Below are 27616 nucleotides of genomic sequence, written 5' to 3' on the forward strand. Positions count from 1 at the left end.
CTCATTTTTTCTTCTTGCATATAATGACGAAAGTCAACCTCACTGCTAATCTGAGAAATATTAGATATTAACTAGAAGATGCAGTTCCCTTGTAGCTCCCTGGCTGAGTTCTTTGCAGGAGCTATTGTAGATGATCTGATGAATAGAATATCCCTCCCAGCCCTGATTATTTTTTGATTCAGTTTTTAAAAAAATTAGAGTCGCCAATTTGTTATTCTCCAATCAAAAGGCAATTTAGTGCAGCCAAACCACCTCCTCTCCACATCTTTGAGCTGTGGCGGTGAGACCCACGCAGACACGGGAAGAATGTGCAAAACACCACACGGACAGTGACCCGGGGCTGGGATTGAACCGGCGTCCTCGGGGCCGTGAGGTGGCAGTGCTAACCACTGCGCCACCGTGCCGCCCCCTTGATTCATTTCTGCACATTTCATGCAATTAAGAATAGCAGTGTTAAGCCCCTGCATTTAATTGGGAAAATGGAAAAATGTTAATTATATTTGCAACGTTTGCAACCTTTTTGGCTACCGAGCTGGCGATATGTAACTAGATTCATCTATAGCTCTGAAAATGCTTTACTTATTTTATTCAATATAGATCTACATTGACATGTGACGTTGAGACTCTAATTTAGTTGGAGGAGTTCATGTTACTGTACTTTGGTAACTGTGAGAAAATCCCAGTCAAGCCACTGTCTTCAGTGCTACCCAAAGGGTTGAGCACACTTGTGAAATTGTTTCCCCAACGCAATTTTAAATATGATAAATCCAGAAATCTTGACAAATATCCAGATGACTCTGATGTGGTCCCGCTAATTCCTGCCACAGCGGCCTTAGCTTATATATGAAGTGAAAGGAGAAGATAATGTCACGTTCAATCAAATGAAGTAAGAGATTTGACATTAAGAATTCCAGATTAAATGCCAGCCCCTTTGTGAGGTTTTGATCAGCACTCGCATGAGGACAAACCTTTGCAGCTCTGTTGGTTAAATGTCGTGCGTTTTAAATATTTTAGTTGCTGCAGTGTTGAGGTCACACTCACATGCTACAAGATGTCTGTCTTGTCATCGGAATTAGCCACGTGTCTTACTTATGATAACCACAACTGAGCATTGAGTAACTGAACGTGAATTAAGTCACGAATAAAGTATGGGAGACTTGTTTCTTTTTGTCTGATGCATCTTCCACATAATGGCTGTGCAACAGATGTTACAATCTGTACGTTGATCTTCAAGTAACCCCCCCCCCCCCCCCCCCCCCCCCCCCCTCCCCCACCGTGAGGCAGCCTGCCGAGTACTTTATTTGCAGTAATCACCTTTCCCTATAGGGTTGCAGATTGTGCCAGATTGTGTCGATTCTAGTACTTTCAACAGCGCTTCCAATCCAGCTGCTGTCTCATAGTTCAGAAGATTGTCTGAACCACATTGACCACCATCACCCCCCATAGATTCTGGAGCTTGCATTCCAAAAGTTGTAGTCTGCAAATAATCATGGCAGAGGGGCTGTGGAAGAGACGGGATACCAAGCTGCTGGCCATACTTATGATGACTCGAAGTAGATTTATAGAACATCCAATTAACTTGAGAGGCAGTTGCAGACTAAGACCTCCCATCTAAAAATACAGCGGAATTTGTTTTGATGTTAATTGCTTTTCCTATATTAAATATCAATTCTTCACAATGGCACTCAACTGTGCAATAAATAGAGCATGTCACATGTACTCCACAGTGGGCTCTCCCCTGATTTGTGGGGCTCGAGAGGAGGTTTGCTTCTGAAACCTGATGGATCAATAGGCAGAGTTGAAGTTAGACTGTGACATGGCACAGAGGAGGATTCATAGAATTCTAACAGTGTAGAAGGAGGCCATTCGGCCCATCGAGTCTGGACTGACCCTCTGAAAGAGCACCCTACCTAGGCCCGCACCCCTGATCAATCCCCATAACCCCACCTAACCTGCACATCTTTGGACAGTATGGGGTAATTTTAGCATGGCCAATCCACCTAACGTTTGGATCTTTGGACATGTGGGAGGAAACAGGAACACCCGGACAAAACCAAGGCAGACACAGGGAGAAAGGGCAGACTCCACAGTCATCCGAGGCTGGGATGAAAATGCGTGCTGTGAGGCAACAGTGATAACCACTGTGCCACCCACAAAGAATGGGAGCAAGTCCTAAAGTGAGGAACATTGAGAAAGGCTGAGGGAGCTGAGGTTTTCTTGGTAGAAGAAGGGAGAATAAAGGGAATGAGGGAGAGACGACAGGCTGGATTTTCATCTTTGAATTGGGAGTGGGGAGATCTCCTGACATCGTAACCCTGTCTCATAACCGCCGTTGCCTCTCAACACGATTTTCATTCGGAGAAGGTGGGGACAGTCCACATTCGGGCAGGTCAGTGCCAAGGCAGCAAAGTTAAAATGACCACCTCAGTTCACTGAGACATCCGTCCAGTTCTGGAGATGATGATACCCAAACCTTAACCACTTTGCCCCCTCACTCCATATCTCAATACCCTTCAGGCTCCTCACTTCCCATACACCCCATTAAACTTCTCATCCCAATCCACTCTCTGTATCCATTACAAAGAGAAACCAAGAGCTCATAACATTTTCAATCTTTGAAAAGCTTGTATGTCTATCAGAATGAACACTGCTTGAAATCGACTTAAAAAAACATTATCCTCTTAAAAACTCATAATTGTGTAAACATTAACAAGCTCTCATTTACCTTGACAGCTACGTCACCAACTCTTGAAGAGCAGAATCAATTAGTGATGTTGAAAATCAGCCAAGCATTCATAATGAGATTCCGCTGCACAGTTCTGTTCACAACTACTGCTGATCAGAAACCATAATTTGGTTTGTAAGTCAACCAAGCATTCATAATGAGATACCCACTGAACAACTGATAACAAAACCTTCCTGAATAGAATACATTAACGCTGTTGAACATGGCTCGAAGATAAGCCATCTGTCAGTGTTGAAACAGCCAAACACATGAGTGAGTTCAACTTCAAGCAAAGAATCAATGCAGTGCAGAACACCATAAATTCTAGATTTTGCTATTGTAGAATTCAGAATAGCACTTTAACCAGTCAATAATGCATTCTAATGCATCAGAAGACTTTTCTACTTTCACAATGCTGTCTATTCCTTTGACAGCTTGCCAGTTGTTAGAAGTAGCAACCAGGCAAAAATATTATTTGATGATCATTTAAACTCTCCAAAATAAAGCACCATAATCACCCACTGTTCTAAAAACACGTATAACTAGGCTATAGCATTTAATTTTGACTTGTGAAACAGGCAACACATTTTGTATTTACTTTTCATAAGGCTCATGCCTCCCAACCATGTTCATGATGTTACATAGAATCATAGAATTTACAGTGCAAAATGGGCCATTTGGCCCATCGAGTCTGCACCAGCCCATAGAAAGAACATCCTACTTAAGCCCATACCTCCACTCATCCCTGCAACCCAGCAACCCCACCCAACATTTTTAGACACCAAGGGCAATTTAGCATGGCCAATCCACCTAACCGGCACATCTTTGGACTGTGGCAGGAAGCTGGAGCACCCGGAGGAAATCCACGCAGACACTGGGAGAACGTGCAGACTCCACACAGACAGTGACCCAAGCCGGGAATCGAACCTGGGGACTCTGGAGCTGTGAAGCAACAGTGCTAACCACTGTGCTACCGTGCCGTCTCTATGCTGCTGTCCCACCAAAACCAGCCCAACTGCATCAAAACTGCAGAAGGTCTGAAATACTAACTTCCACAATGGTGCTGGCAATATCAGGACTTCAGTGTGTGAGCTCTCGACATGCCCCCAAAGCCGTGTCACTGAAAATTGCCGGCACCGAGAATCGTGTCCTACCTGCCATTTGTAAAGCATTTCAGCGTTGCAGCTGGAGGGGAAAATCCAACCCATATCCCTAGTTTAATAGGATGTGCATGAGAAAATTGCTGAATCAGGAGGATAGTTTGAGATCTGATTAGAAGTTAAGGAATTATGATGTTAATTTGAATTTAAGGAATAACTGCATTGGGTAATATTAGCAATATTGGATTATTCTGCTACCGAGCTCAAGGGAATTTAGGCTGGGGTAAAATATGTGATTACTCTTTCTCTTTAAAGTTTTATGTTAAGATAACTTTTAAATGGCAACCTCTGATTGTAATTCCTCCTCTCCTCTTCTCACCAATCTCCTCTCTCGCTTTCTGACTTGTGCTTCGGATAGAACATAGAACATACAGTGCAGAAGGAGGCCATTTGGCCCATCGAATCTGCACCGACCCACTTAATCCCTCACTTCCACCCTATCCCTGTAACCCAATGACCCCTCTTTACCTTTTTGGTCACTAAGGGCAATTTATCATGGCCAATCCACCTAACCGGATCACCCGGAGGAAACCCACGGGGAGAACGTGCAAACTCTGCACAGACAGCGACCCAGCGGGGAATCGAACCTGGGACCCTGGCGCAGTGTAGCCACAGTGCTATCCACTTGTGCTACCATGCTGCCGCAATGTCGTACAATGAGTTTATTGTGCGGCTGTAAGGTTTGCATGACGGGGGGAAGTTGCTCAATGAGCAAAGTGACTTCTGGCAAACCGTGTCCAATCATCGAAGAAAGACTCTCAATTTCCCCAGCCTCATGGTGACCCTCATATCGGTTACCTGATAGAAAAAGGCCTCCTTTTCAAGTGATCCTTTCCAATCCAAGAAATTAAATCTTCATTGGATTATTTGAGGTGCACCGGGAGCATACTGGAAATTTGCCAGCTGCACTGTTGACTTCAAGGCTGTCCCCTTTGAAGGAACTCTGATTGGGTAACATTTCATAGATTTCATAGAATTTACAGGGCAGAAGGAGGCCATTCGGCCCATTGGTCTGCACCGGCCCTTGGAAAGAGCCCCCTACCTAAGCCCATACCTCCACCCTATCCCCACACTTCCACCCTTTCCCTGTAACCCCATCTCACCTTTTTTTGGACACGAAGGACAATTTAGCAATCCACCAAACCTGCACGTCTTTGGACCGTGGGAGGAAACCGGAGCACCCGGAGGAAACCCACGTAAACACAGGGAGAACTCTGGGAATCGAATCTGGGACTCTGGAGCTGTGAAGCAACTGTGCTAACCACTGTGCTACCGTGCTGCCCAATTTCCCGACGGTCTTTGTGATGGAACCTGAACCCACAGGGGAAATAAGCAAGCGGTCAAATAGCATTACCACCATTACTCCCTCAGTGCTTAACCCCCAATGATATTTTCATTTGAAGTGTTGTCACTGTTGATTTGCCTCATTTGAAAGACGAAAGATTAGAACACCACCTTCTAACTTACCCCTTCATATCCTTTATTCACTATATGGCATTGATGGAACTCTGTGAAGCTACACGATTTAAGAATTATGTGAATATAATCCTGAAGGTGCATTAAATAGGATTTTGTTTTTGGCCAATGAAGAGACATAAATAAATGACCTTGATTCTGAAAACTCCTATTCATGTGCGGCGCTGATATATGGCTCTACCAATAATTAAGTTTATCATGGCTTAGCTCGGGCTGTTTGTAAGTAAGTTCTATTTATTGCCACCATATGGGTCTCGCCATGATTAGCATACCTTGACTTTTTCCTTGCTATAGGAGTCTGATTTCAGTTGAATAGATCATGAATCGCTCTCTGTAATACAGCTCCCATATAAATATTTCTCCCTGCAATGTTCTTTTGTTCTTGCAGCAAGAAATCTAAATTTGGTTTAGCTTTAATTAGCTTTTCTGGCAATACATAACTGCAGCTTATATATACTGAGAAGTTACTTGATGCAAAAACTTATTTTAATCAAAAATGCACGAGGTTCAGTTCCCTTCAGCATTGAGAAGTTGGAGATTAGTTGGCGAACGCAGCCGTGAACCTTGCTAAATATATGCTGAGGTGAAGTAACAGTTGAAAATAAAGTCAAGCATCCTCACTAAACGGGGTACCCACCCACCCACCCCAGACTTGTAGCTTTGCCAGGACCACTCATGTCCAGGACATCCTGTTCTGTTTGGGTGAGGGCAGTATTGGCTGGTACTGCCACCCTATCTCGCTCCTCTCTCTGGCACTATATCACGTCCAGCCTAGCATATAGAGAGGCGAAGAGTTACTGAGCGTTGAAGCTGCCGGTGGAGGTGTGCCGGGCTGCTCACATCTGAGGAAAGCAAGAAATGAAGCAAGATAGAGTTCAAATCCTTTGAAGAAAGTTGAATGCGAAGTGAGGAAGCAATTCGGAGGGTAATTGTTGGTTGTACGTTTGCTGGAGTGAGAAGAGAAGGCGGTGAGTGTGTGGTTTTTTTGCACTGGCAAAAGGAGACATTGTGACTGTACGCATGTAAGGGTGTAACACAAGGGAGGGAAAGGAATGTCAGCAAGTAGTGTCGAGAGAGACGGAGAGCTGATGAGCTGTGCTCATCCTTGCAACTCTCGTGAACTTGCTGACCCTCTTCCCATACGTAAGCCAAATCCTGGGTGTGATTATTCCTCGCCCGATTGTACAGTGGCTGCAGTGCGTGTTTGGACTCGGGAGCACCCTGCTTGCCCAGCCTGATCACCTTTTACAAGAATCGCAAGGGAGATACCAGATAATATGGGCACAGCCATCCAACTCATTTTCTTAAGGTTGAGTTCTATCCAATGCAGTTGCAATGAAATCTCTCAAAGCAGCCAATGCAAACTCGATTTAAGAGGTGCATTCCTGCTTTAAGTAAGTATGTCTCGGGTGGCTCATCAAATACTGTGTTATGCAAGTAGAGGAAATGCTGCTATCCTGACGGAATCGAATGGACAGCCTGCCAGTCATACTAAAATATAACTTCAGAGTTAAAATCATCAGGTGCTCATGCTAGTGACAACATGGCAGAGTTCTATATTTCATATCTCTCCAGAAATACAAAGATGACACTCATTTCTAAATGTACAACAAGTTTATTTACAAAAGTTTTAAAATATCTCCTCAATCACAAAATGTTTTCCTTCATGCTTCCAGCTCTGCTCCTGGTAGTTTTTGTGGTGTCCTGTTTACTTTGCTCGGAGTCCACACCCAGGCTTAACCAATCAAGTGCAGTGATTATGGATCAGCTACCAGACTCTCATAATCAAACACTGAACAGTTGCACAGGCAGCTTGCCACATGCTCCACCCACCTGATAGCCGCCCCAAATTGGAATCCGGACTTGTGTCTAGGGATAATGGCAGACTCAGTTTGTGCTTCTTTCTGTCTTGGAGTCTAAATCAGCTTAAAGCTACTGAGAGCTTTGACCACCAGCCAAAATGACTGTGTAGAAGCTGAAAGCACAACCTCGAAAGTTGACCTGTCTGAGCTCTCACCGTGGGTTATGCAAATTGCACCATAATGTCGGTCTTTGTACTAGATTAGTTCCAATGGACAGAAGAGGGCAATTCCGAAAGCCAGTAGACAACAATTGGCATGAGCATCATTCTCAACAATTTATTTTCTCCCATTCATAGTGTTTTATTAAGAGTGAGAGACATGTGACACATTGTTTCCGCTTGGGTACTCTTGCGGACGATATGTCAACCTTTCTTGGGAAACTATCTGTTGCATTTGTTTTCAAAAAAATCATTTATGGGGTGTCAACATCCCTGACGAGACCAGCATTTATTGCCCATCACGGATTGCCCTCAAGAAAGTGGTGATGAGCTGCCTTCTTGAACTGCTGCCATCCAAGTGATGTAGGTACACCAACAGGGCTGTTAGCAAGAGAATTCCAGGATATTGATCCAGTTTCAGAGAAGGAATAACAAAATATTTCCAAGTCAGGATGGCGATCAGCTTGGAGCGAAACCTCCAGAACCCTTATCTGCTACCCTTGCAGTTCTAGATCGTAGAGGTCATGGGTTTGGAAGGTCCTGCCTTGGGAACCTTGGTGAGTTTCTGCATTGCATTTTGTAGATGGTACACACTGCTGCTACTGTGTGTCTGATGGAGGGGTGAATGTTTGTGGAAGCGATGCCAATCGAGCGGGCTGCTTTATCCTGGATGGCATTGAGCTTCTTGAGTGTTGTTGATGCACTCAACCAGGCAAGCGGAAAATATTACATCACACTCTTTACTTGTGCCTTGTAAATAGTCAGTAGGGGAGTCAGTAGGTGAGTTGCTCACCGTAGGGCCCCTGGATTCTGACCCTTATCGTAGCCACAATATTTATATGGCTAATTCAGTTACTGGTCAGTGGCAACACCCAGGATATTGGTATTTGGGCAGTATAATAAAATTGATTGCCATGTGTTTGACCTTAAAAGCCTTCATATCGCTCGGTAGCTTTTATTTTTTATTTTTTTTTATAAATTTAGATTACCCAATTATTTTTTCCAATTAAGGGGCAATTTAGCATGGCCAATCCACCTACTATGCACATTTTTGGGTTGTGGGGGCGAAACCCACGCAGACACGGGGAGAATGTGCAAACTCCACACGGACAGTGACCCAGAGCCGGGATCGAACCTGGGACCTCAGCGCCGTGAGGCGGTTGTGCTAACCACTAGGCCACCGTGCTGCCCCTCGGCAGCTTTTATAAACATCTTTGAGTAATTCCAGTTCTACGTTGATGCTGAAAAAAATCACCATGTACGAAACAACTGACCGACCACTTCTCCCTCAGCCAATCCTCATTCCTACAATATGGTTCCAGTTAGCAGCTTACAGATCATTCCAACCACAAAGTGCCTCAGTATAAAGCAGCACTTCTGTGCTAGATTTAAACATTCTCAACATTTTGCCTCACCATTTGTGTTTGATTTGAAGAAAGGTTTGTTTATTTGGCACCTTCCTTGAAACAAAAACAGTCCATAAATTGAAGATCCTTCTGCGTTGTTAAATGGTACTAGCCACACCTATTGAAGATTGTTGGGGTTTATTTCATTGGCCCCAGACTCCCTCCAGCACTTGGCTGGAGAGAGACTGGTTTTATTAATGTGTGCACTTTGCCATTGAGTGTTGAGTGCTCGGAGACCATCATAAAGGATTTCACAGCCAATCCTAGCCAACTGTGGCGAACTTGATATTTGAGCCAGATGCTGTCCCTATCGAGAGACTGCATGCACAGCCTTTGGGCTGGAGTTATATTATGTCGACCTCCAGTATTAATCTGAGCCTATTGTTGCTTTTCCAATCCTGAGGGTGTTGGGTTGTACTCTCTCTACCTTCTCTCCCAAATTCATCACAGGCCAAGATCCAACCTGGCACCTTCAGTTGTTCATTTGCTGAACTCGCTTGACTCCAGGCAAAACAAAACATTTTCAAAATCCGCCAGGCAGTCCTGAACCTAATAGCCACAAAGTGTTATTTTCCTTTGAATTAAAATTGCTTTTTGTTTACTCAGTGGTAAACTGAGATCTTGAATGGTGGCAAACTGATTCAAGCTTATTCAGCGAGGTAGGCTGATTGTTCAGTCCCACTGGTTGGGATATTCACTACTGTGAAGTCCACTGGCTCTGCCAAACAGCTGGACTGAATCGACTTCTTCTGTATATTATCACACTGTGATTCTGCAGGCTGAATGTTGTGGGATGCCTTGTCCTCCACCCCACTCTAGTTAAAATGTTGATCGGGAGCATGTCCACAATGAAACCGGCAACCCTGTAGCCATTTATCACTCGGCGGGTGTTAATTGATTCACGATGAGACTTCCGCCCCTCCCCTCGCCACTTCCTTAGAGCTGCTGACCAATCAGACTGCCGGCGGTTCTGTAGTCCTTGGATCCAGCAGTGGTCACTACAAGCAGTTCCCAAAGTAGTGGAGGCTATGTAGGCCGGACTCGGGGGTACATCCAGGGTAACCGCTTGATCGAACGGGCAAGCCCTGGCGGGCGGAGGTAACAGCTACTGGTAGTGGCCAGGTTTAAGAAGCTGAGAGGGGAGAGGCTTCTAAAAGTAGGGCTGTGGCCCTACGAAGATTGCCCTCGGTGGCAGAAAAGACCCTCCCAAGAGAGTTACCCCTCCCATTTGCCCGACATTACCCACTCATTTAAAGCTGCCAGACTACCTGCTTGGCACGGGCCTGCCTGCTCAGGGTAAAACCGCAGTGGGGGCATGTGGCCATGAAGTGACAGGTGGGTAGGTGCCGGGCACATCACATGCAGCATTTCTCAAGCCGCCCGCCTTCAAATCCGTATTATCCAGACCGACGTTACTGTGAGAAACCGTGAGAAGACTCCCCCCTCCTAGCCAACATCCTAGCCACTGTCAGTGCTGGCCTGGGATTGTAGTACACAGGTTTTCTATTCCTTGTAAATCCAAGTTGGAAAAACTGCACCGGGTTGCAATTAGGTCAGAGGAAAGCATTTCAAATCTCTGGCGCATATTCAGTTGCAGGCTTTGCAGAGAGAGAGAATGAGCAAAACCCAGGCAAAAGTTGACTTCAAGTCTGTTCTGGACAAATAAAACATGTTTGCCATTCAATTCTGATGCAGATTCACTTTATTGGTGGTGAATTTTGTTCTGCGTCTGATCCTGACAGTACAAACTCTGGTATGGAAAAGTGCCCCATTACCTCTAGCTAACATTCCCCAAAGAAACACAAAACAAAATCACTGAAATCCAATTCAAATAAAAATTCTAATGCAGCACAAACCTTTATCTGAATGTTGAGAGGGCAGTTCAGTAAAATAGCAGCTTTTTCTTTCACAGAATGTGAGTACCGCTGGCTCGGTCAGCATTTATTGCCCTTGAGAAGGTGGTGGTGAGTTGCTTTCTTGAACCCCCGAAGTCCATCTGGTGAAGGTACACCCACAGGGCTGTTAGAGATGGAATTCCCCAGGATTTTGACCCAGTGACCATGAAGGAACGTGAAGGAAATAGTTCCAACTTAGGATGGTGTATGGCTTTTCTTTATTCATTCATGGGGCATGGGTGTCGCAGGCTGTGCCAGCATTTATTACCCATCCCTAATTGCCCTTGAGGGGCAACCACATTGCTGTGGGTCTGGAGTCACAGGTAGGTCAGACCAGGTAAGGACAGCAGATTTCCCTCCCGAAAGGACATTAGTTGGGTTTTTATGACAATCGACAATGGTTTCATCGCTATCATTAGTCTTTTTATTCCAGATTATTATTGAATTATAAATGTTACCACCTGCAGTGGTGGGATTCGAATCTGGATCCCTGGTGCATTACCCATGGTCTCTGGTTTACAAATCCCGTGACAATACCATTACGCCACCACCGTCCCCAGGCTAGAAGGGGAACTGGCAGGTGGTGGTGTTTGCATGTGCCTGCTGCCCTTGTCCTTCTCAGTGGGAGAAATTGCAGGTGTGGAAGGTGCTGTCCAAGTATCCGTGATGAATTGCTGCAATGCACCTCGTGGATGGTGCACACAAAGCTGCCACTGTGTGTCAGAAGTGGAGAGAATTATTGTTTCAGGTGGTGGATAGGGTGCCACGAAAGTGGGCTGCTTCCTCCTGGATGGTGTTGAGCTTCTTGAGTGTTGTTGGAGCTACATTTATCCAGGCAAGTGGAGACTATTCCATCACACTCCTGTCTTGTGCCTTGTAGATGGTGGACAGGGGAATCAGGGAATGAGTTACATGCCACGGAATTACCAATACTTAACCTGTTCTTGTCACAATATTTATATGGCTAGTCCAGCAGGGATTGGTGAAATAAAAAGAAGTAAAAAGACATTTTTTTAAACTCAGCCAGCCAGATAGCATCTGTGCAGAGAGAAGCCGAGTTAATGTTTCCAGTCCAATATGACTCTTTTTTGGAACACTGAAGAGGAAATAGGATGGTGCTCATGGAATTAAACTCTGGGAAAGAGCAAGTACATTCGGGAAAAGAGGGGCAGGAGGAAAATTAGTGAGGAACAAGCAAAAAAAAAAGGCGCTGTCTTCAACGTCACACAACAGTTGGTGAAAGAACACGGGTAGTACAAGCGGTTAGCACTGTGGCTTCACAGCACCAGGGTCCCAGGTTCGATTCCCGGCTGGGTCACTGTCTGTGCGGAGTTTGCACGTTCTCCCCGTGTCTGCGTGGGTTTCCTCCGGATGCTCCGGTATCCTCCCACAGTCCAAAGACGTGCAGGTTAGGTGGATTGGCCATGATAAATTGCCCTTAGTGATAAAAAAAGTTTAGGTGGGGTTATTGGGTTACGGGAGTGACCAAAAAGGTTAGGTGTGGTTATTGGGTTACGGGGAAATGGTGGAAGTGAGGGCTTAAGTGGATTGGTGCAGACTCAATGGGCCGAATGGCCTCCTTCTGCACTGTATGTTCAGAGGACTAGATGTGGCTTCAATGGAATACCATTTTCTGTCTGCTTGACAGTCCTGCTGATCATAGGCGGCAAAGACCTTGGTTGTCAGCAAGGCAGCTGTAGCATTTAATGGTTAGATTATTGCATGGTTGGCTCAAATGTTTGGATGCTCGGTCAAGAATTCATTGCCAAATCATATTATGGGCTGTCTACCTTCAGCGGAAACAAATGTCAAATCCTGGCAGCACCCAGTGTACCCAGCTCCAATTATTTTACCATTAACTGTTCATTAAACATTTGTGAAAGCGAGGAGCAAAGGGATATTGGGAATAAAGCTTTGTGGAAGAAATTCAAGCCCCATATTGAAAGCAGATTGTTGAAGCTAACGTCAAAGCTCATGTGTGAGACAGCTACTGCAAATCTCGTTTGGACTGCGAGGACGGAAAGGCATAGATCAGAAATCTGATTGGGTGGGGGGGGTGGAAAAATAATAAGTAGCTTAATTGCTCAGACAATGAGAGTGGCAATAATAAATACGAGCTCAAAAGAGCAAGAGCTGTAAAGGATAATTGGACATAACCAACTGGTCAGGTTTTCCGACGCAACTTATTCCTCAGATGCTTAGGGATGGGCAATGACAGCTGGCGTAGCCAGTGAAGCCCATATCCCTTGAGATAATGATTAACAAAAGGAAGTCACTCATCGTTTCATGTGCAACAATTATAGTTTGTCATTTTTCAAAATTGCACAGACTCCCGAGTGGCTCCGAACATGCCCAAGCAATGAAAGACACAAATGCTGTATCTCATCCAAGCTTCAGGCATTCTGTGTAAGTTCTCAGTGAAGTACTTCATCTGTTAAGAGTTGTCAATGACTTATCCCCATTGGAATGAGTCGAATATGGCTTGGGTTACTCATAAAAAGAGTTTACACTTGGCGTTTTTGGCGAACCAAATGAGATTAGATGAAGCAAGAGAAGATGGACTGGGGTGGGATAGTGATGCAAGATGGTGTGATGACAAGTTAAGAGTTTTATGTAGCAGTGCCTTCTGGGAAACAGGTTTTAGAAGGTTTGGAGGCTGTTTTCACAAGATCAGCCACAGCAAGATAAATCATGTTAAATAATTCAGGGCTGAGGTATCGTCGGTTGGATGATTTATTCACAATATAACGTTGGGAAACTCGCACCAGCTCCGGAGGACGTGCTCCACTTCAGCATAAGACCGTGTCAACCTGGCTGTACCAGATTGTTAGTTATTCTTTTGCAAGATTGGCTGTTGAAAATTCCCTTTGCACAGTCCTACAGTTATAAGAGGCTATTGGGCGACATCTAAAGTGTCAGATAAAGGCAAATTCCCTCTTATTTTGAATTGATTCATAGGCTTTCCGCTAGGCCTCCTGAACCATGTAACTGTGTTATGAGAAAGTCCAGATTTCAATATGGTGGAACTAAACCAAAACAGGTGAAGCTGCCAATGTGCAAAAGGCAACTTCTAACTGAAAGGCAGGTCATGATGAGACCCTTAGATTGGGGCTCCCATCAAACAAAAATATCTTTCCCCTTTCAGTTTCTGCATGACTGACTGAGTAACTCCAGTTTTTTGCGTTTATTTGGAATGTAGAGATTTGGGGGAACTGGGAATGGGAGAACGAGATTCTGCCATTTCTTCACATAATTCGAGGTAAAATAGCTTCATTGTGGGTTGCGTATTCTCGGCAAATGAGCCGTGTAGGTTTCCACCTAATTGACAACGCCACAACATTTGGCTTTTGCTGTGTCTTGCAGTTCAGCGGAACATTTTCGATCACGCACCTACCAGTCACAAAAAAGCCACAGGGCGAAATTCTCCGCACCCGCGGAAAGTCGGCAAACGGTCGTAAAAATCGGGACCGTTTTACGACGGTCGCGAAGGCTTCATTTCCCGACCGATTCATTTCCTGGAAATGGGCTAGCAGCGCGGCCGCGTCAATTACGTGCGTGATGACGACGGAACGCGACGACGACACGAACCCGCCCACGTGACGCCGCCCGACGCCGTAAAAAGGCGCGGGCGACCACAGAATCTGTCGGGCAGGATGTCGGAGCCTAGGCGAGCTGCACCTCGCTTTATTGATGCAGACGTCGAGGCGCTGCTCGATGCCGTGGAGCAGAGGAGGGGCATCATCCGCCCGCGTAGAGGGCATCGCCAACCTGCCAGCACGGTACGCCAGGCCTGGCGTGACGTGGCTGCTGCCGTCAGTGCTGTGGGGCAGACCCCTCGCTCAGCAGAGCAGTGCCGAAAGAAGCTACATGACCTCACCAGGTCTGCCAGGGTAAGTGCCATGAGGGTGCCCCCTAGTCACAACCATCCCTCCCCCTTAACTGCCCGGGGGGGGGGGGGGGGGGGGGGGAGAGGGATTGGGGCAGAGTTATTTGAGGGTGGTTCACAAAGTTGTCACAGACCCAGCGCTCTGGCCCCGAGGAGAGATGCAATCATCTGATGACAACTTGCCCCCCCCCCAAACTGTGCCAGTATCAGAACGGACTTCTGATACCTACCGTTTTGTAATGATCTACCTATGTTTCCTCCCCCAACAGGCCAAGGCCGGTCATAACCACCGTGAGCGGCACAAGACTGGAGGGGGTTCGCCCAACATGCACCCCCTCAGCACCTTTGAACAGAGGGCACTGGACCTTGTTGGGGGGTCTGCCACCCGCGATATCGCGCAATGCGAGGTTGGCGGAACTGCAGCAAGTGAGACAACCCTCCCTGACAAACACCCCTCCCCCCCCCCCATCCTCTGTCCCTTCACACACCCTGCCCACTGGGACACCTCCCCATCCTCTGTCCCTTCACACAGCCTGCCCACTGGGACCGTCCAGCGGCCTGCCGAGCAAATCGAAATAACCCGTCTCATTCTCTTCCCTAGGACGTGATGCCGAACGACCAGGGCCGTCTTGCTGCAGACGGAGACAGGAATCTGCCGCCACCTCACCCGGGGCCTCACAACAGAGGGTGCCCGATCAGCGGGCAGCCCTATCTGCCCCAACCCAATCTGCGGGCCAGGACGCACAGAGGGTTCGAGGTCCACCACCACCACCAGAAATGGCCAGGGACAACCCTCCTGTCGCTGAGCGGCCCCACACCCTGGACGAGGACCTAACCATTGAGAGCGTCGGGCTTGCGGCACTGCTTTCTCCCACCACTTCCATCATCCCAGAGATACACACCCCGGCGGGCCTATTTAGTGATGAGTCTCCTGGGGCACAGTCTGGTTGGCACATCACAGATGAGCAGGTACAGCAGGTGGAGGTCGGAGCAACAGAGGGCCCGGACTCGCGGAGGCCAGACCAGGCCCAGGATGCAGCTGGCTCCCAGACGTTTTCGGAGTTCCTGGAGTTTCTCAACCCACCCGCACAGCCGATGCCTCAGGAAACCCAGGGAAACAATGACGGGATGAGGGCTTCCTTCCAGACTCTGCAGACGCTGTTAGAGGAGTCGATCCGCGTCCAAGAGCAGGGAGTGGTGCCGCTCATGGCAGAGACCCAGTCCGACACCGCACGGGTGGCATCCGCGGTGGAGGCAATGGGTCAGGTTATGCAAGACGTTGGGATTAATGTGCACGCGTCATCCTCGGCCCTGGACAGGGTTGCCCTCTCACAGGCAGCAATGTGCCAGAGCCAAACCGACATTGCCGGCGCCCTGCGGGCCATGGCCGAGTCTCAGCAGGTCATTGGCCAGTCGCAGCAGTCAGTCGCCGACAGCATCAACCGCCTGACACATGTGCTGGATGGTGTCGTGCACAATCAGGTTGAGATCGCACAGTCCCTGGCGGGAATTTCTAACTCCCTGGACTCCGTCTCTGCAAACCTTCGGATCCTGGTGGATACCGTTGCAGGCCTCCAGGACTGGCAGCGCCAGGTGTCGGTGGTGCGACGGGGAACCTCCCCGTGAGGCCCGGGGGCCACCGGGCTCCCCGAGGGAGGAGGAGGTTTCGGGGCCCGTCCCATTAACTCCATCACGGGACGTCCCGGAATTCCCGGCCTCCCCCGTCCCATCCCTGGTGCATCGGGTGGGCAGCAGGCAGAGCAGGGTGGCACAATGTCACCCGAGACGCACGCAGAGCAGCCTGGCCCATCAAGGCCGGGTCGCCCCAGGAAACGCTTGGCCAAGGAGAAACGAGTCGAGGGGGGCGATTCGCAGCAATCCTCCTCCACTCCTGCTGTATCATCTGGGGATTCACTTAGACGTAGTGGTAGGGCCCGTAAGGCAACTAAGATAGACACTGAGTAAGTTGGCACGGGTGAAGGGCACAGTTTAGTTGTAGGGGCTAGGGCACCTGTAAATAATTGTTAATATTAAACACACTGTTCCACCTTACTTGTAATACCGTGTGATTGTTCCACAGCCACAGGAATCGTGATGGTGACCGAGTGTCGCTGGGGGTGACGGGTGGTGAAACCTCGGTGCCGGGTGTGCAGTCCCTGCCCCTACCCCCCTCCCACAGCTAGCCCACGCGGGCACGTGATGGAGTGTCAGTGACGAACTCAGCGGCCACCAAGGTGGATGGTTCAGCTATTGCCATGGGTCAGACTCTCTCTAACGATTCTGAGCTCACAGCTCTTCGCAGAGCGGGCTGTCATCATTCCACATGGCACTGATCACACCCGCTGACACAGCCATCAATGTTGTGCCATTCCGTCTGGACCCAGTGATAAGCGTCATGTCGAAGTGGAGCAGTGTACACTGAGGGGGGGGGGGTTTGGTGGTGGCAGTTGTGTGGTGACCCTCTGCATGACTAGCGATGCAGGTGGTGGTTTGGTGTTCATCGGGGACGTCACATGCGATGCGTGAACCGTGCTGCCACCATGGCGTCGCGTGCCCGCCGTCCTTGCCGGGTCCGTCGTGCCGCCTCCTGGACATCACCAGCACCTGGGTCGTGTCTGCGTGCTGCGCCCGCCACTCCGCCAGCGTCCTCCTCCTCCTCCTCCTCCTCCTCCTCCTCCTCCTCCTCCTCCTCCTCCTCCTCCTCCTCCTCCTCCTCCTCCTCCTCCTCCTCCTCTGTGCTGGCACCACTGCCACTAGCTTCTCCCTCCGCCTCCTGCAACAGGTCATCTCCCCTCTGCATTGCGATGTTGTGCAGCGCACAGCAGACCACTACAATGCGAGCGACCCTGTCGGCCTGGTACTGCAGGGCCCCTCCGGAGCGGTCCAGGCACCTGAATCTCATCTTCAGGAGGCCAAGGCAGCGCTCCACCACACCCCTGGTTGCTGCATGGGCCTCGTTGTATCGTGTTTCCGCATTGGTCTGAAGCCTCCGTATCGGCGTCATCAGCCAAGACCTCAGCGGATAACCCCTGTCACCTAGCAACCAGCCCCTCAGCCGGGGGGGACGTCCCTCAAACATCGCAGGGATGAACGACTGCGCTAGTATGTAGGAGTCATGCACACTCCCTGGGAACCTTGCACAGACGTTCATGAACCTCATGTGGGGGTCGCATACCACCTGGACATTAATGGAGTATGTCCCCCTCCTGTTTGTGAACACGTCCCTGTCCACAGCAGGCGGGCGCATGGGGACGTGAACACAGTCGATTGACCCCTGAACCCTCGGTATCCCGGCCACACTGGCAAATCCACGGGCTCGTGAGTCTTGACTTGCTCGGTCCTCGGGAAAGGTGATGTAGCGGTCGGCGATGGCATAGAGGGCGTCGGTCACATCCCGGATGCACCTGTGCACCGATGACTGGGAGATCCCAGAGACGTCCCCGCTCGGAGACTGGAAGGAGCCGGTAGCATAGAAGTTCAGAGCGACCGTCACCTTGATGGCTACCGGGATCGCGTGTCCTCCCCCCGTTCCACGTGGGGCGAGGTGCGACAGGAGTTCGCAGATATGTATCACCGTCTGCCTACTCAGCCGGAGTCTTCTCCTGCAGGTGATGTCCGGCATTGTTAGGAAAGAGACCCGGACACGGTACACCCTCGGCTTTGGTCGTCGCCTCTGACGCCGTGGCTGCACCCTCACTCTCTCCTCTTCCTCTTCCTCCTCCTCCTCCTCCTCCCCCCCCCATGCTGCTCGACGACTGGAAACTCCTCGGCCCTTCCCTCTGCTGCTGCAGCTGGCCCTGCAGCCACTGCGGGTTGTGGGTGTGGATGCTGCAGCATCTCCAAATCCAGTAGAGCTGCCCCAACCACTGCACAGAACATAGCCGTTCTGTTCCCATGCATCGTGCTAACCTACAGAAGGGTGGTGGGAGCAGAGAAACGGGACATGTTAGACGGACGTTAGTCGACACCTCGGCAGCCGCCAGCCATGGGATACCAGTGTGTCCCGGTGGCCTGGTCGCGCTGCTGACACGCGGTCAGCCTAACCCCTGGTCACTTCCTGCATCCAACGGCCAGTAAACTATGTCCTCCTCACGGGTGCGTCAGTGGCCTGTGGCCGGAAGCCACAGGGGAACCAGCGGCCGTGTCCTCGTCACCTGCACACCATGGCATGGTGGCAGACATTTTGTTACGGGGTTGGACGGCTCACTCTCTACCTAACCCCCCCTCTCCGTCGCCCCCCACTGCCCCCTCCGTCTCCCCCACTGCCTCCCCGTCTTCCCCCACTGGCCCCTCCGTCTCCCCCACTGCCTCCCCCGTCTCCCCCCCACTGCCCCCTCCGTCTCCCCCACTGCCACCTCCGTCTCCCCCACTGCCTCCCCCGTCTCCCCCCCACTGCCCCCTCCGTCTCCCCCACTGCCACCTCCGTCTCCCCCACTGCCTCCCCCGTCTCCCCCCACTGCCCCCTCCGTCTCCCCCACTGCCCCCTCCGTCTCCCCCACTGCCCCCTCCGTCTCCCCCACTGCCCCCTCCGTCCCCCCCACCGCCCCCGTTCTGGACCGCCTCCCGTTCCCAGGGATGCCTTCCCCGTTGTGGCTAGACTCGAGCGGTGGGCTGCGCGGTGGGCTGAGCGGAGGGCTGAGCGGTGGGCTGAGCGGTGGGCTGAGCGGTGGGCTGAGCGGTGGGCTGAGCGGTGGGCTGAGCGGTGCGCTGAGCAGTGCGCAGAGTGGTGCCCTGACCTCCTCCAAACAGTCGTCAGCCAGGCCGACTGGTTGACGAATTTAAAAAGCAGGTGTGTTTCACGACGTCCAAACAGGGCGCCATGACGTCGGGACTTCGGCCCATCCGGGCCGGTGAATAGCGGGGGGGCTCTCAGTGGCGATTCTGGTCGTGTCAGGGGCGGGAAGGAGGCGTTTGTCGGGAAACGCGACTCCGACAATTTGCGGGGTTCGGAGAATAGCGGGAGGGCGTCGGAACAGCGTCGCCGTAAAAATTTCCGACGCCCGCTATTCTCCGACCCGTCGTGAGTCCGGAGAATCTCGCCCACAGTACTTTTTCTGCTGATGTGTTTTTGTACGGGGGGGGGGGGGGGAGAGAGAGAGAGAGAGAGAGAGAGAGAGAGGGAGAGAGAGATAAAGCAGAAGATAAACCTTTTGGTGAAAACTGCACAGTCGGGATTTTAAAAGGACATTCACCAGCAGTCAATAACAGAAAAGAAATTTGAAAACCCTATTTGGGCTTTTTATATATATTCTGATTGATCCCTTTACTGTTAACAACGCATGGTTGAGTTTTGGACTGGGTGGGCACATAAAGGCAACCCTCGTGCCAATGTTCATGATAATTGGCAGACCATTTCTAAATTGTGATTAGAAGGTGTGAATTAAGACGGTTGAAAGAATTTTTGTATGATTAAAATAAGTAAACATTTCTCTACACCTGGGGCGGGATTCTCCCCTATCCGGCGTAGCGGAGTAGCGCCAACCACTCTGGCGTCGGGCCTCCCCAAAGGTGTGGAATTCTCCGCACCTTTGGGGGCTAGGCCCGCGCCGGAGTGGTTGGCGCCACGCCGACTGGCGCCAAAACCGGCGCTAACGGCCTTTGACACCCGTACCCCGGCGTCGGGGCTGACCGAAAGGCCTGGCCACCGTGGGGGCAACCCCCAGGGTCTGATCGCCCCGCGCCCCCCCCCCAGGAACCCGGGTGCCCGCTCCCGCAGCCGATCCCGCCGTCACCAGAGGTGGTTCAAACCACGGCGGCGGGAGAGGCCTCTCAGCGGCGGGACTTCGGCCCATCGCGGGCCGGAGAATCGCCGCAGGGGGCTCGCCGCTCGACGTGGCGCGATTCCCGTCCCCGCCAATTCCCGGGTGGCGGAGAATTCCGGCCGCGGTTGGGGGCGGGATTTTCGCCGGTCCCGGGCGATTCTCCGACCCTGCGGGGGGTCGGAGAATTTCCCCCCTGATCTTTTATTCCACAACTGAGGGTGCTAAGACCATAAGATGCAGCAACAGAAGTAGGCCACTCAGCCCATCGGGTCTGCTCTGCCATTCAATGATATCATGACTGATATGATGTGATAATCCTCAACTCCACTTTCCCGCCTTTACCCCATCACCCTTGTTTCCCTCATTGATTAAAAATCTGCCTATCCCAGTCCTGACTCCAGCTCGTTCATGACTTATCTCCACAGTTCTCAGCCCAGTCTCCCAGCTGCCCCCCAGCCCAGTGTCCCAGCTGCCCCCGCCAGCCCAGTTGCCCCCCCAGCCCAGTGTCCCAGCTGCCCCCCCAGCCCAGTGTCCCAGCTGCCCCCCAGCTCAATGTCCCAGCTGCCCCCAGCCCAGTGTCCCAGCTGTCCCCCAGCCCAGTGTCCCAGCTGTCCCCCAGCCCAGTGTCCAATTCCCCCCCCAGCCCAGTGTCCCAGCTGCCCCCCCAGCCCAGTGCCCCAGCCCAGTGTCCAATCCCCCCCCAGCCCAGTGTCAAATGCCCCCCCAGCCCAGTGTCCCAGCCCCGTGTCCAATCCCCCCCCAGCCCAGTGTCAAATGCCCCCCCAGCCCAGTGTCCCAGCCCCGTGTCCAATGCCCCCCCAGCTCAGTGTCCCAGCCCCGTGTCCAATGCCCCCCCAGCCCAGTGTTCCAGCTGCCCCTCCAGCCCAGTGTCCCAGCTGCCCCCCAGCCCAGTGTCCCAGCCCAGTGTCCAATGCCCCCCCCAGCCCAGTGTTCCAGCTGCCCCTCCAGCCCAGTGTCCCAGCTGCCCCCCCTGCCCAGTGTCCCAGTCCAGTGTCCAATGCCCCCCCAGCCCAGTGTCCCAGCTGCCCCCCCTGCCCAGTGTCCCAGCTGCCCCCCTGCCCAGTGTCCCAGCTGCCCCCCAGCCCAGTGTCCAATGCCCCCCCAGCCCAGTGTCCCAGCTGCCCCCCAGCCCAGTGTCCCAGCCCAGTGTCCAATGCCCCCCCAGCCCAGTGTCCCAGCTGCCCCCCTGCCCAGTGTCCCAGCCCAGTGTCCAATGCCCCCCCAGCCCAGTGTCCCAGCTGCCCCCCCCCAGCCCAGTGTCCCAGCCCAGTGTCCAATGCCCCCCCAGCCCAATGTCCCAGCTGCCCCCCAGCCCAGTGTCCCAGCTGCCCCTCCAGCCCAGTGTCCCAGCTGCCCCCCAGCCCAGTGTCCAATGCCCCCCCCCAGCTCAGTGTCCCAGCTGCCCCCCAGCCCAGTGTCCCAGCTGCCCCCCAGCCCAGTGGCCAATGCCCCCCCAGCCTAGTGTCCCAGCTGCCCCCCCAGCCCAGTGCCCCAGCCCAGTGTCCAAACTGGCCCCCCCTTAACCCGGTGCCCCAGCTGCCCCCCCCCCCGCCCAGTGCCCCAGCCCAGTGTCCCAGCTGCCCCCCCCCCCCAGCTCAGTGTCCCAGCTGCTCCCCCCAGCCCAGTGCTCCAGCCCAGTGTCCAATGCCCCCCCCCAGCCCAGTGTCCAATGCCCCCCCCAGCTCAGTGTCCCAGCTGCCCCCCCAGCGCAGTGTCCCAGCCCAGTGTCCAATGGCCCCCCCTTAACCCAGTGTCCCAGCCGCCCCTCCATCCAGCTGTCCTCTTGTGAATGCTAACAATCTCATTAATGTACCACTACAAGATATTTCGAGATTGAAAAGTTTTTTTCTAACATCATAGTTATTAAAATCTGAATGATACACACATAGTCTAACGTTGAATATTATGTTTCAATTTTAGGGATTTACTTGTTGGATTTGATCTACATTGACTCAGCCTATCCCGCATCAGACAGCATCATGGAAAATGAGCAGAGATCGAATCAGATGAACAACATTTTGAGGATCATTTCCGATTTACAAGTTTCTTTCAATTGTGGTCTGTATTTAATTTTTGTCCCATTCTTTTTGTTTAAACATACCCTTACGTTTGAATTAAATAAGTGACAATATAAGCATTGCTTTAAAGTGCTAAAAAATGTGAACATTATTTATTTGGCAAATCGAGTTCCTGGATAAACTCTTCTGGCAGTTCGGGGCACTTACCCGTTTTATAACAAAGAACAAAGAAAAGTACAGCACAGGAACAGGCCCTTCGGCCCTCCAAGCCTGTGTTGACCATGCTGCCCATCTAAACTAAAATATTTTACACTTCCTGGGTCCGTATCCCTCTATTCCCATACTATTGATGTATTTGTCAAGATGCCTTAAATGTCACTATCGTCCCTGCTTCCACCACCTCCTCCGGCAGCGTGTCCCAGACACCCATTATCCTCTGTGTAAAAAAGAAACTTGCCTCGTACATCTCCTCTAAACCTTGCCCCTCGCACCTTAAAACTATGCCAGTAGTAATTGACCCCTCTACCCTGGGAAAAAGCCACTGATTATCCACTCTGTCTATGCCCCTCATAATTTTGTAGACCTCTATCAGATCGCTCCTCAACCTCTGTTGTTCCAGTGAGAACAAACCGAGTTTATTCAACCTCTCCTAATATCCTCCATAGCAGGCCTCGACATCCTGCTGGTAGTGTGGTGACCAGAATTGAACATTATACTCTCAAGTGTGGCCTAACTAAGGTTCTATACAGCTGCAACATGACTTGCCAATTTTTATACTCAATGCCCCGGCCAATGAAGACAAGCATGCCGTATGCCTTCTTGACTACCTTCTCTACCTGTGTTGCCCCTTTCAGTAACCTGTGGACCTGTACATCTCGACCTCTCTGACTGAATATCGGAATTTATTTTTTGATCTTTTTTTGCATTAGGCTAATATTTAATTCGGAATTTTCGTTTGCCAGCAGTATTAACCTGTGAATTGTGATGTGAATCCTCGTTGTTTAAGATGATTGTCGAGAACACTTGGGGGAAAATGTTTGAAGGATGGGAGACTGTGCAGAGCATTGCTAAGAGTTAGAATTTACAGTGCAGAAGGAGGCCATTCGGCCCATCGCGTCTGCACCGGCTCTTTGAAAGAGCACCCTACCCAAGCCCACATCTCCACCCTATCCCCCTAACCCAGTAACCCCACCCAACACTAAGGGCAATCTTGAACACTAAGGGCAATTTAGCAAGGCCAATCCACCTAACCGGCACATCTTTGGACTTTGGGAGGAAACCGGAGCACCCGGAGGAAACCCACACACGCACACACGGGGAGAACTTGCAGACTCCGCACAGACAGTGAACCAAGCCGGGAATCAAACCTGGGGCCTCATCAGAGGGGTGGAACTCGGGGAGCTTGTGGCCACATTCGTCACTCCATGGGATGGGTCCGAGTTGGCGCCAGCACCCCCTATATGACCCCGGGGTTCACCTTGAGATGGAGGTGCAGCTGGTTCGAGCCCCGGCTGCTCCTGCATCATCTGGCTCTGCCAGCCCTGGCGGCTCCCTAATACCAGCACCATCACGTCGACGCCGTCGGCAATTCTCCTCAGTGACTGGGACAAGCTCCGCAGCACCTCGGCCATGCCCACCTGGGAGCGGGATATGTCCCGCAGAACCTCATCAAGGTCAGCCTGGTACTGGGTCAGGTCCCCATCGAGTCGGACAGTCTGCCAAGACCATCAGTCATGGCCATCACCGACTGCACAACTCCTTGGACACCTTCAGTAATGGTGCCGACGTCATGCACCAGGCTCTCCACTGCGGTTGCCACCCAAGCAGTGTTGGCCTCAGTGCCAAGCAATGCCGAAAACAGGATATGCGCCTGTAGCCTCTGGGACTCCTCCAAGCATCTATGGGCCTGCTGGTGTGTCGCTCTGAGAGACATCTCCCTCTGAATGTCCCAGCCGCTCCTAACTCCATCAGCTCCGGGATAGTTTGTTCCGCAGGCTCAGCTTCTGGCTGTGACCCAGCTGGGTCCTGGGATTTCCGAATGCTGTCTCGCCTGAGGGTTCCTGCCTCCACCTGATGTACATCAGCAGCAGTGTGGTGCTCACCAGATTATGTCCCAGAAACCTGACCACTAACATTTCCCATCGTGGTGCCTGTATCTGCTCTGGTGGAGGGTGGGGATGACAGCTGTGCTGCGACTATTTATGGTGACATCCTCGGTTCTCTCCTCTGAGGTGTTCACCTGGGAGGGCTGGAGAGGGGTCCATCCGGGATGGGTCGGCACATTGGTTGGATGACCTGTGGGAGAATGGTCATGTGGTCAGTGGGAGGAATGGGTCAGTCAGTAAGGTAATTACAACTCACATTTGGCATGTCCTCTGGGTGGGGCCCAGTGGTTTCTCACCTCTGTGACGACTGCCAGCCTCCGCGTTGGTGACTGCGCTGTCCCCTTGCCACCTCCCGGGCACGCACCTCGAAGGTGGTGAGGATTCTTATGTCCAGCGCACCACTGCCAGTGTGGGTCCTCTCCCAATGGTTGTGGGAGAGCTTTTCCTGAGGAGATACAGAGAGGGCATTGTTAGTCACACACGTGGTTCACACTGGTGGAAAGGAGGGTTGGGGGGGGCGGGTTGAGGGAGGGGAGGGTGTGAAGCAAGGGTTGGGGGGGTTGAAGAGGGAGATGTGTGGAGGGAGGTTGGGGGGGGGGTCGCATGGAGAGCTGGGGGGGTGGGTGCTTGCGTGGGGGCGGAAAGGTCTTTGGGGGAGAGGGGTGGGAGGGCGTTGGTGTCGACTCTCACGTGCTGCCCAGTGTACCTCACACGTGCTGCACTGGAGGTCAGTCTTCCTTGTCACACTCTCGGCCCTTATACCTGCCACCTTGTCTCAGGCAGTACCCGCTGCCCTCCGGGACCCTCGGGGGGAACAGGACATCCCTCCTGGCCTCCACTGCATCTAGCAACCTCCCCAGACCTGCATCTCCGAATCTTGGCGCTGGTCCCCTGGGCGCCATTGTTGCGAGCTGGCTGGGGTTGGCTGAGCAAGTGCAGCTTAAGTGCTGCTCGACCTTGTTAGCGGGGGGGGGGGCTGGTGAGCACGGTGCCGGCGAATCAGCTGGCGAGCCTTCAGTTGCGGCGAGAAACCCGCAGGGTCTCATTAAGTGGACCAATTAGCATTGAATAGGGTTGCTGGACTCGCTGGGCTGAGCGGCAGGAAGCTCGTGGCAGTTCCCGCTCGCTACAACACTGAGAAATCTTTGCGGATAATCGCGCCCATTGTTGTCGAAAGCTTCCGGATGTTAGAAACTGTCACCAAAGAACATAATCTGAGCTCAAACCTTGTCGACCAGCTGTGACACGGTTGCAATAATGATTTTGTATTTGAACAACGAGGCAGGAACCCCTGACTAAATAATGATGTCACTGTCCAAATAACAGCCTTCACAATGCCCAGCTGTTCCTGCAGCGTGTCATTAAGGGTTGCTAAAATCCTTCTTCAATTTCAAAAATGCATCATTACAACCTTCCATCAATCAGCTCGGAGAAACACGAATGAGTGATGAGCAGCTTGGGGAAAGTAAAGCTGCCGCTGTGCTGCACTTTGGAAATGGAAATCTTACTGAGAATCCCGTGGTACTGCTGATAGAGGAGTGGGATCAGGCAGCTGTTACTGAGCACTTACTAAAGCGTGTTGGAAGCAAACTTCACTTCCCCGAGGTATATTGCGTCAACTCTGTTAGATGCTAGCTGCAGTAAAATTAAACGTGTAACCTTTAACCTCGTTCAAAAACATTTGGCTGCCGTTCAATGTTCCGGTCACAGTGAACTGTCCCATCAGATTGAAAAGAATTCTCAGTGGAAGCTGCAGCATGTCGTGAAAAGCCCATTCCATGAATAGTGTTCAGGTTGGCACTCAAAAAGAGCTTTGCCGATTGCACCTCCTGGGAGAAAGTGGACGGGCCGCAAGAATGCAAGGTTCCCGCTCGTTCTGCTGCATTTCTGCATCACATTAACCTTGGTTTGTTGAGGGAACAAGAACATAAGAAATAGGAGCTTCAGCAGGCCATTCGGCCCGTTGAGCCTGTTCTGCCATTTGGTGGGATCATGGACCATCTGATTGTGACCTCATCTCCACTTTCTGTCTGTCGCCATTGTTAACGTTGAATTTGAGTTGCAATGAAATGCAGGTTCTAAATTTGTCATTAAGCAGGGCCGTCCCGAATTGGGGAACGATTAGGGGGTCATTTGTAAGAATATATAAAGCAGTTCACTCTGAGGGTGAAGCTCTCCAGCCGACAGGATCTTCTGGGCCCATTGTAGTCCACCTCCCCAGCACCCTGCGACAAATTGCCCGGCGGGGGTGCGCACACGGAATGCAACCCGTCCTTCCTGTTAATTTCCTTTTTGCATTTTTTTATGTTATTTTATTATTTTGGTCTGTGGACCCATAATCAGGACGTGCCTTTCAGGCAGAGTCTTAGATTTAGAACAGCCTGCTGTTCAGGACACGGTGTTCCCAGGTTTGTTTTTGGAGAGGAGAGACCAGATTCCTCTGCACCAAGAGGATATTATAAACCAGGTTTGGAGGGTGTTGGATCGATTGGCTATCTAACAACACTATCTAACAGGTGGGGTGAGCAGGGACAGTGTTCTGTGTGACAACGGTCAGTGATTTGTTCCTGTGTGGTGCTTTCTGACGGAACTGGGCAGAAGCTTTTAAACTTGGAAGTGAAAGGATCTCTCGCTCTCTCTCTGTGAAATAACTACATTATTGTTCTGAAAACGGTGGGTGCCTTTGCTAGTGAACCTGAAATATCTCAAGCATAGAGCCAAAGCTGAACTTCAGAAAGACTTTAACCGGAAATCATCCCAGTGCATCAAAGATCTGTATCCTTTTATTTTGATTCATATTTTCTTCCCCTTTTCACCACCCTTTCACCTCTGCATTATTTGTCTGTGAGTGTGTGTGTGTATAGAGAGTGGGCGTAATTAGCAAGGGAGGGTTGGGGAAAAGGGTATTAAAAAGTCAGTTACATTTTCTGTCAGTTTGGTTATAATATGAGTTATAATATTGTACGTATAAAAGGTTACTTGTGTTAAAGTTACAAATCTGGTGACTGTAGTTTATGGGCTCAACCTCGGGTATTTCAAATAAAATCTTACTTCATGGGTGTTGCGAATCCGGGGGCCGAAATTGACCGTGCACCCGGCCCCGGGTGTCGTGACAGTAAATCCCCATCAAATTTGGCAGGAC

The 27616-nt window shown here is 51.1% G+C and overlaps 1 protein-coding gene across 4 annotated transcripts in view; it reads left to right on the top strand.

The window, feature by feature from the left end:
• ralgps1 (Ral GEF with PH domain and SH3 binding motif 1) overlaps positions 1–27616 on the top strand; it is a 723987-nt gene that overhangs the window by 475742 nt on the left and 220629 nt on the right. For all 4 annotated transcript variants that reach the window (XM_038781972.1, XM_038781971.1, XM_038781976.1 and 1 more), the window contains exon 10: positions 22272–22409. In XM_038781972.1, coding sequence (XP_038637900.1) covers positions 22272–22409 — 138 coding nt within the window. The remainder of the gene's footprint in view (positions 1–22271; positions 22410–27616) is intronic.

This window comes from Scyliorhinus canicula, chromosome 21, assembly GCF_902713615.1.
Source record: "Scyliorhinus canicula chromosome 21, sScyCan1.1, whole genome shotgun sequence".
NCBI lineage: Eukaryota > Metazoa > Chordata > Chondrichthyes > Carcharhiniformes > Scyliorhinidae > Scyliorhinus > Scyliorhinus canicula.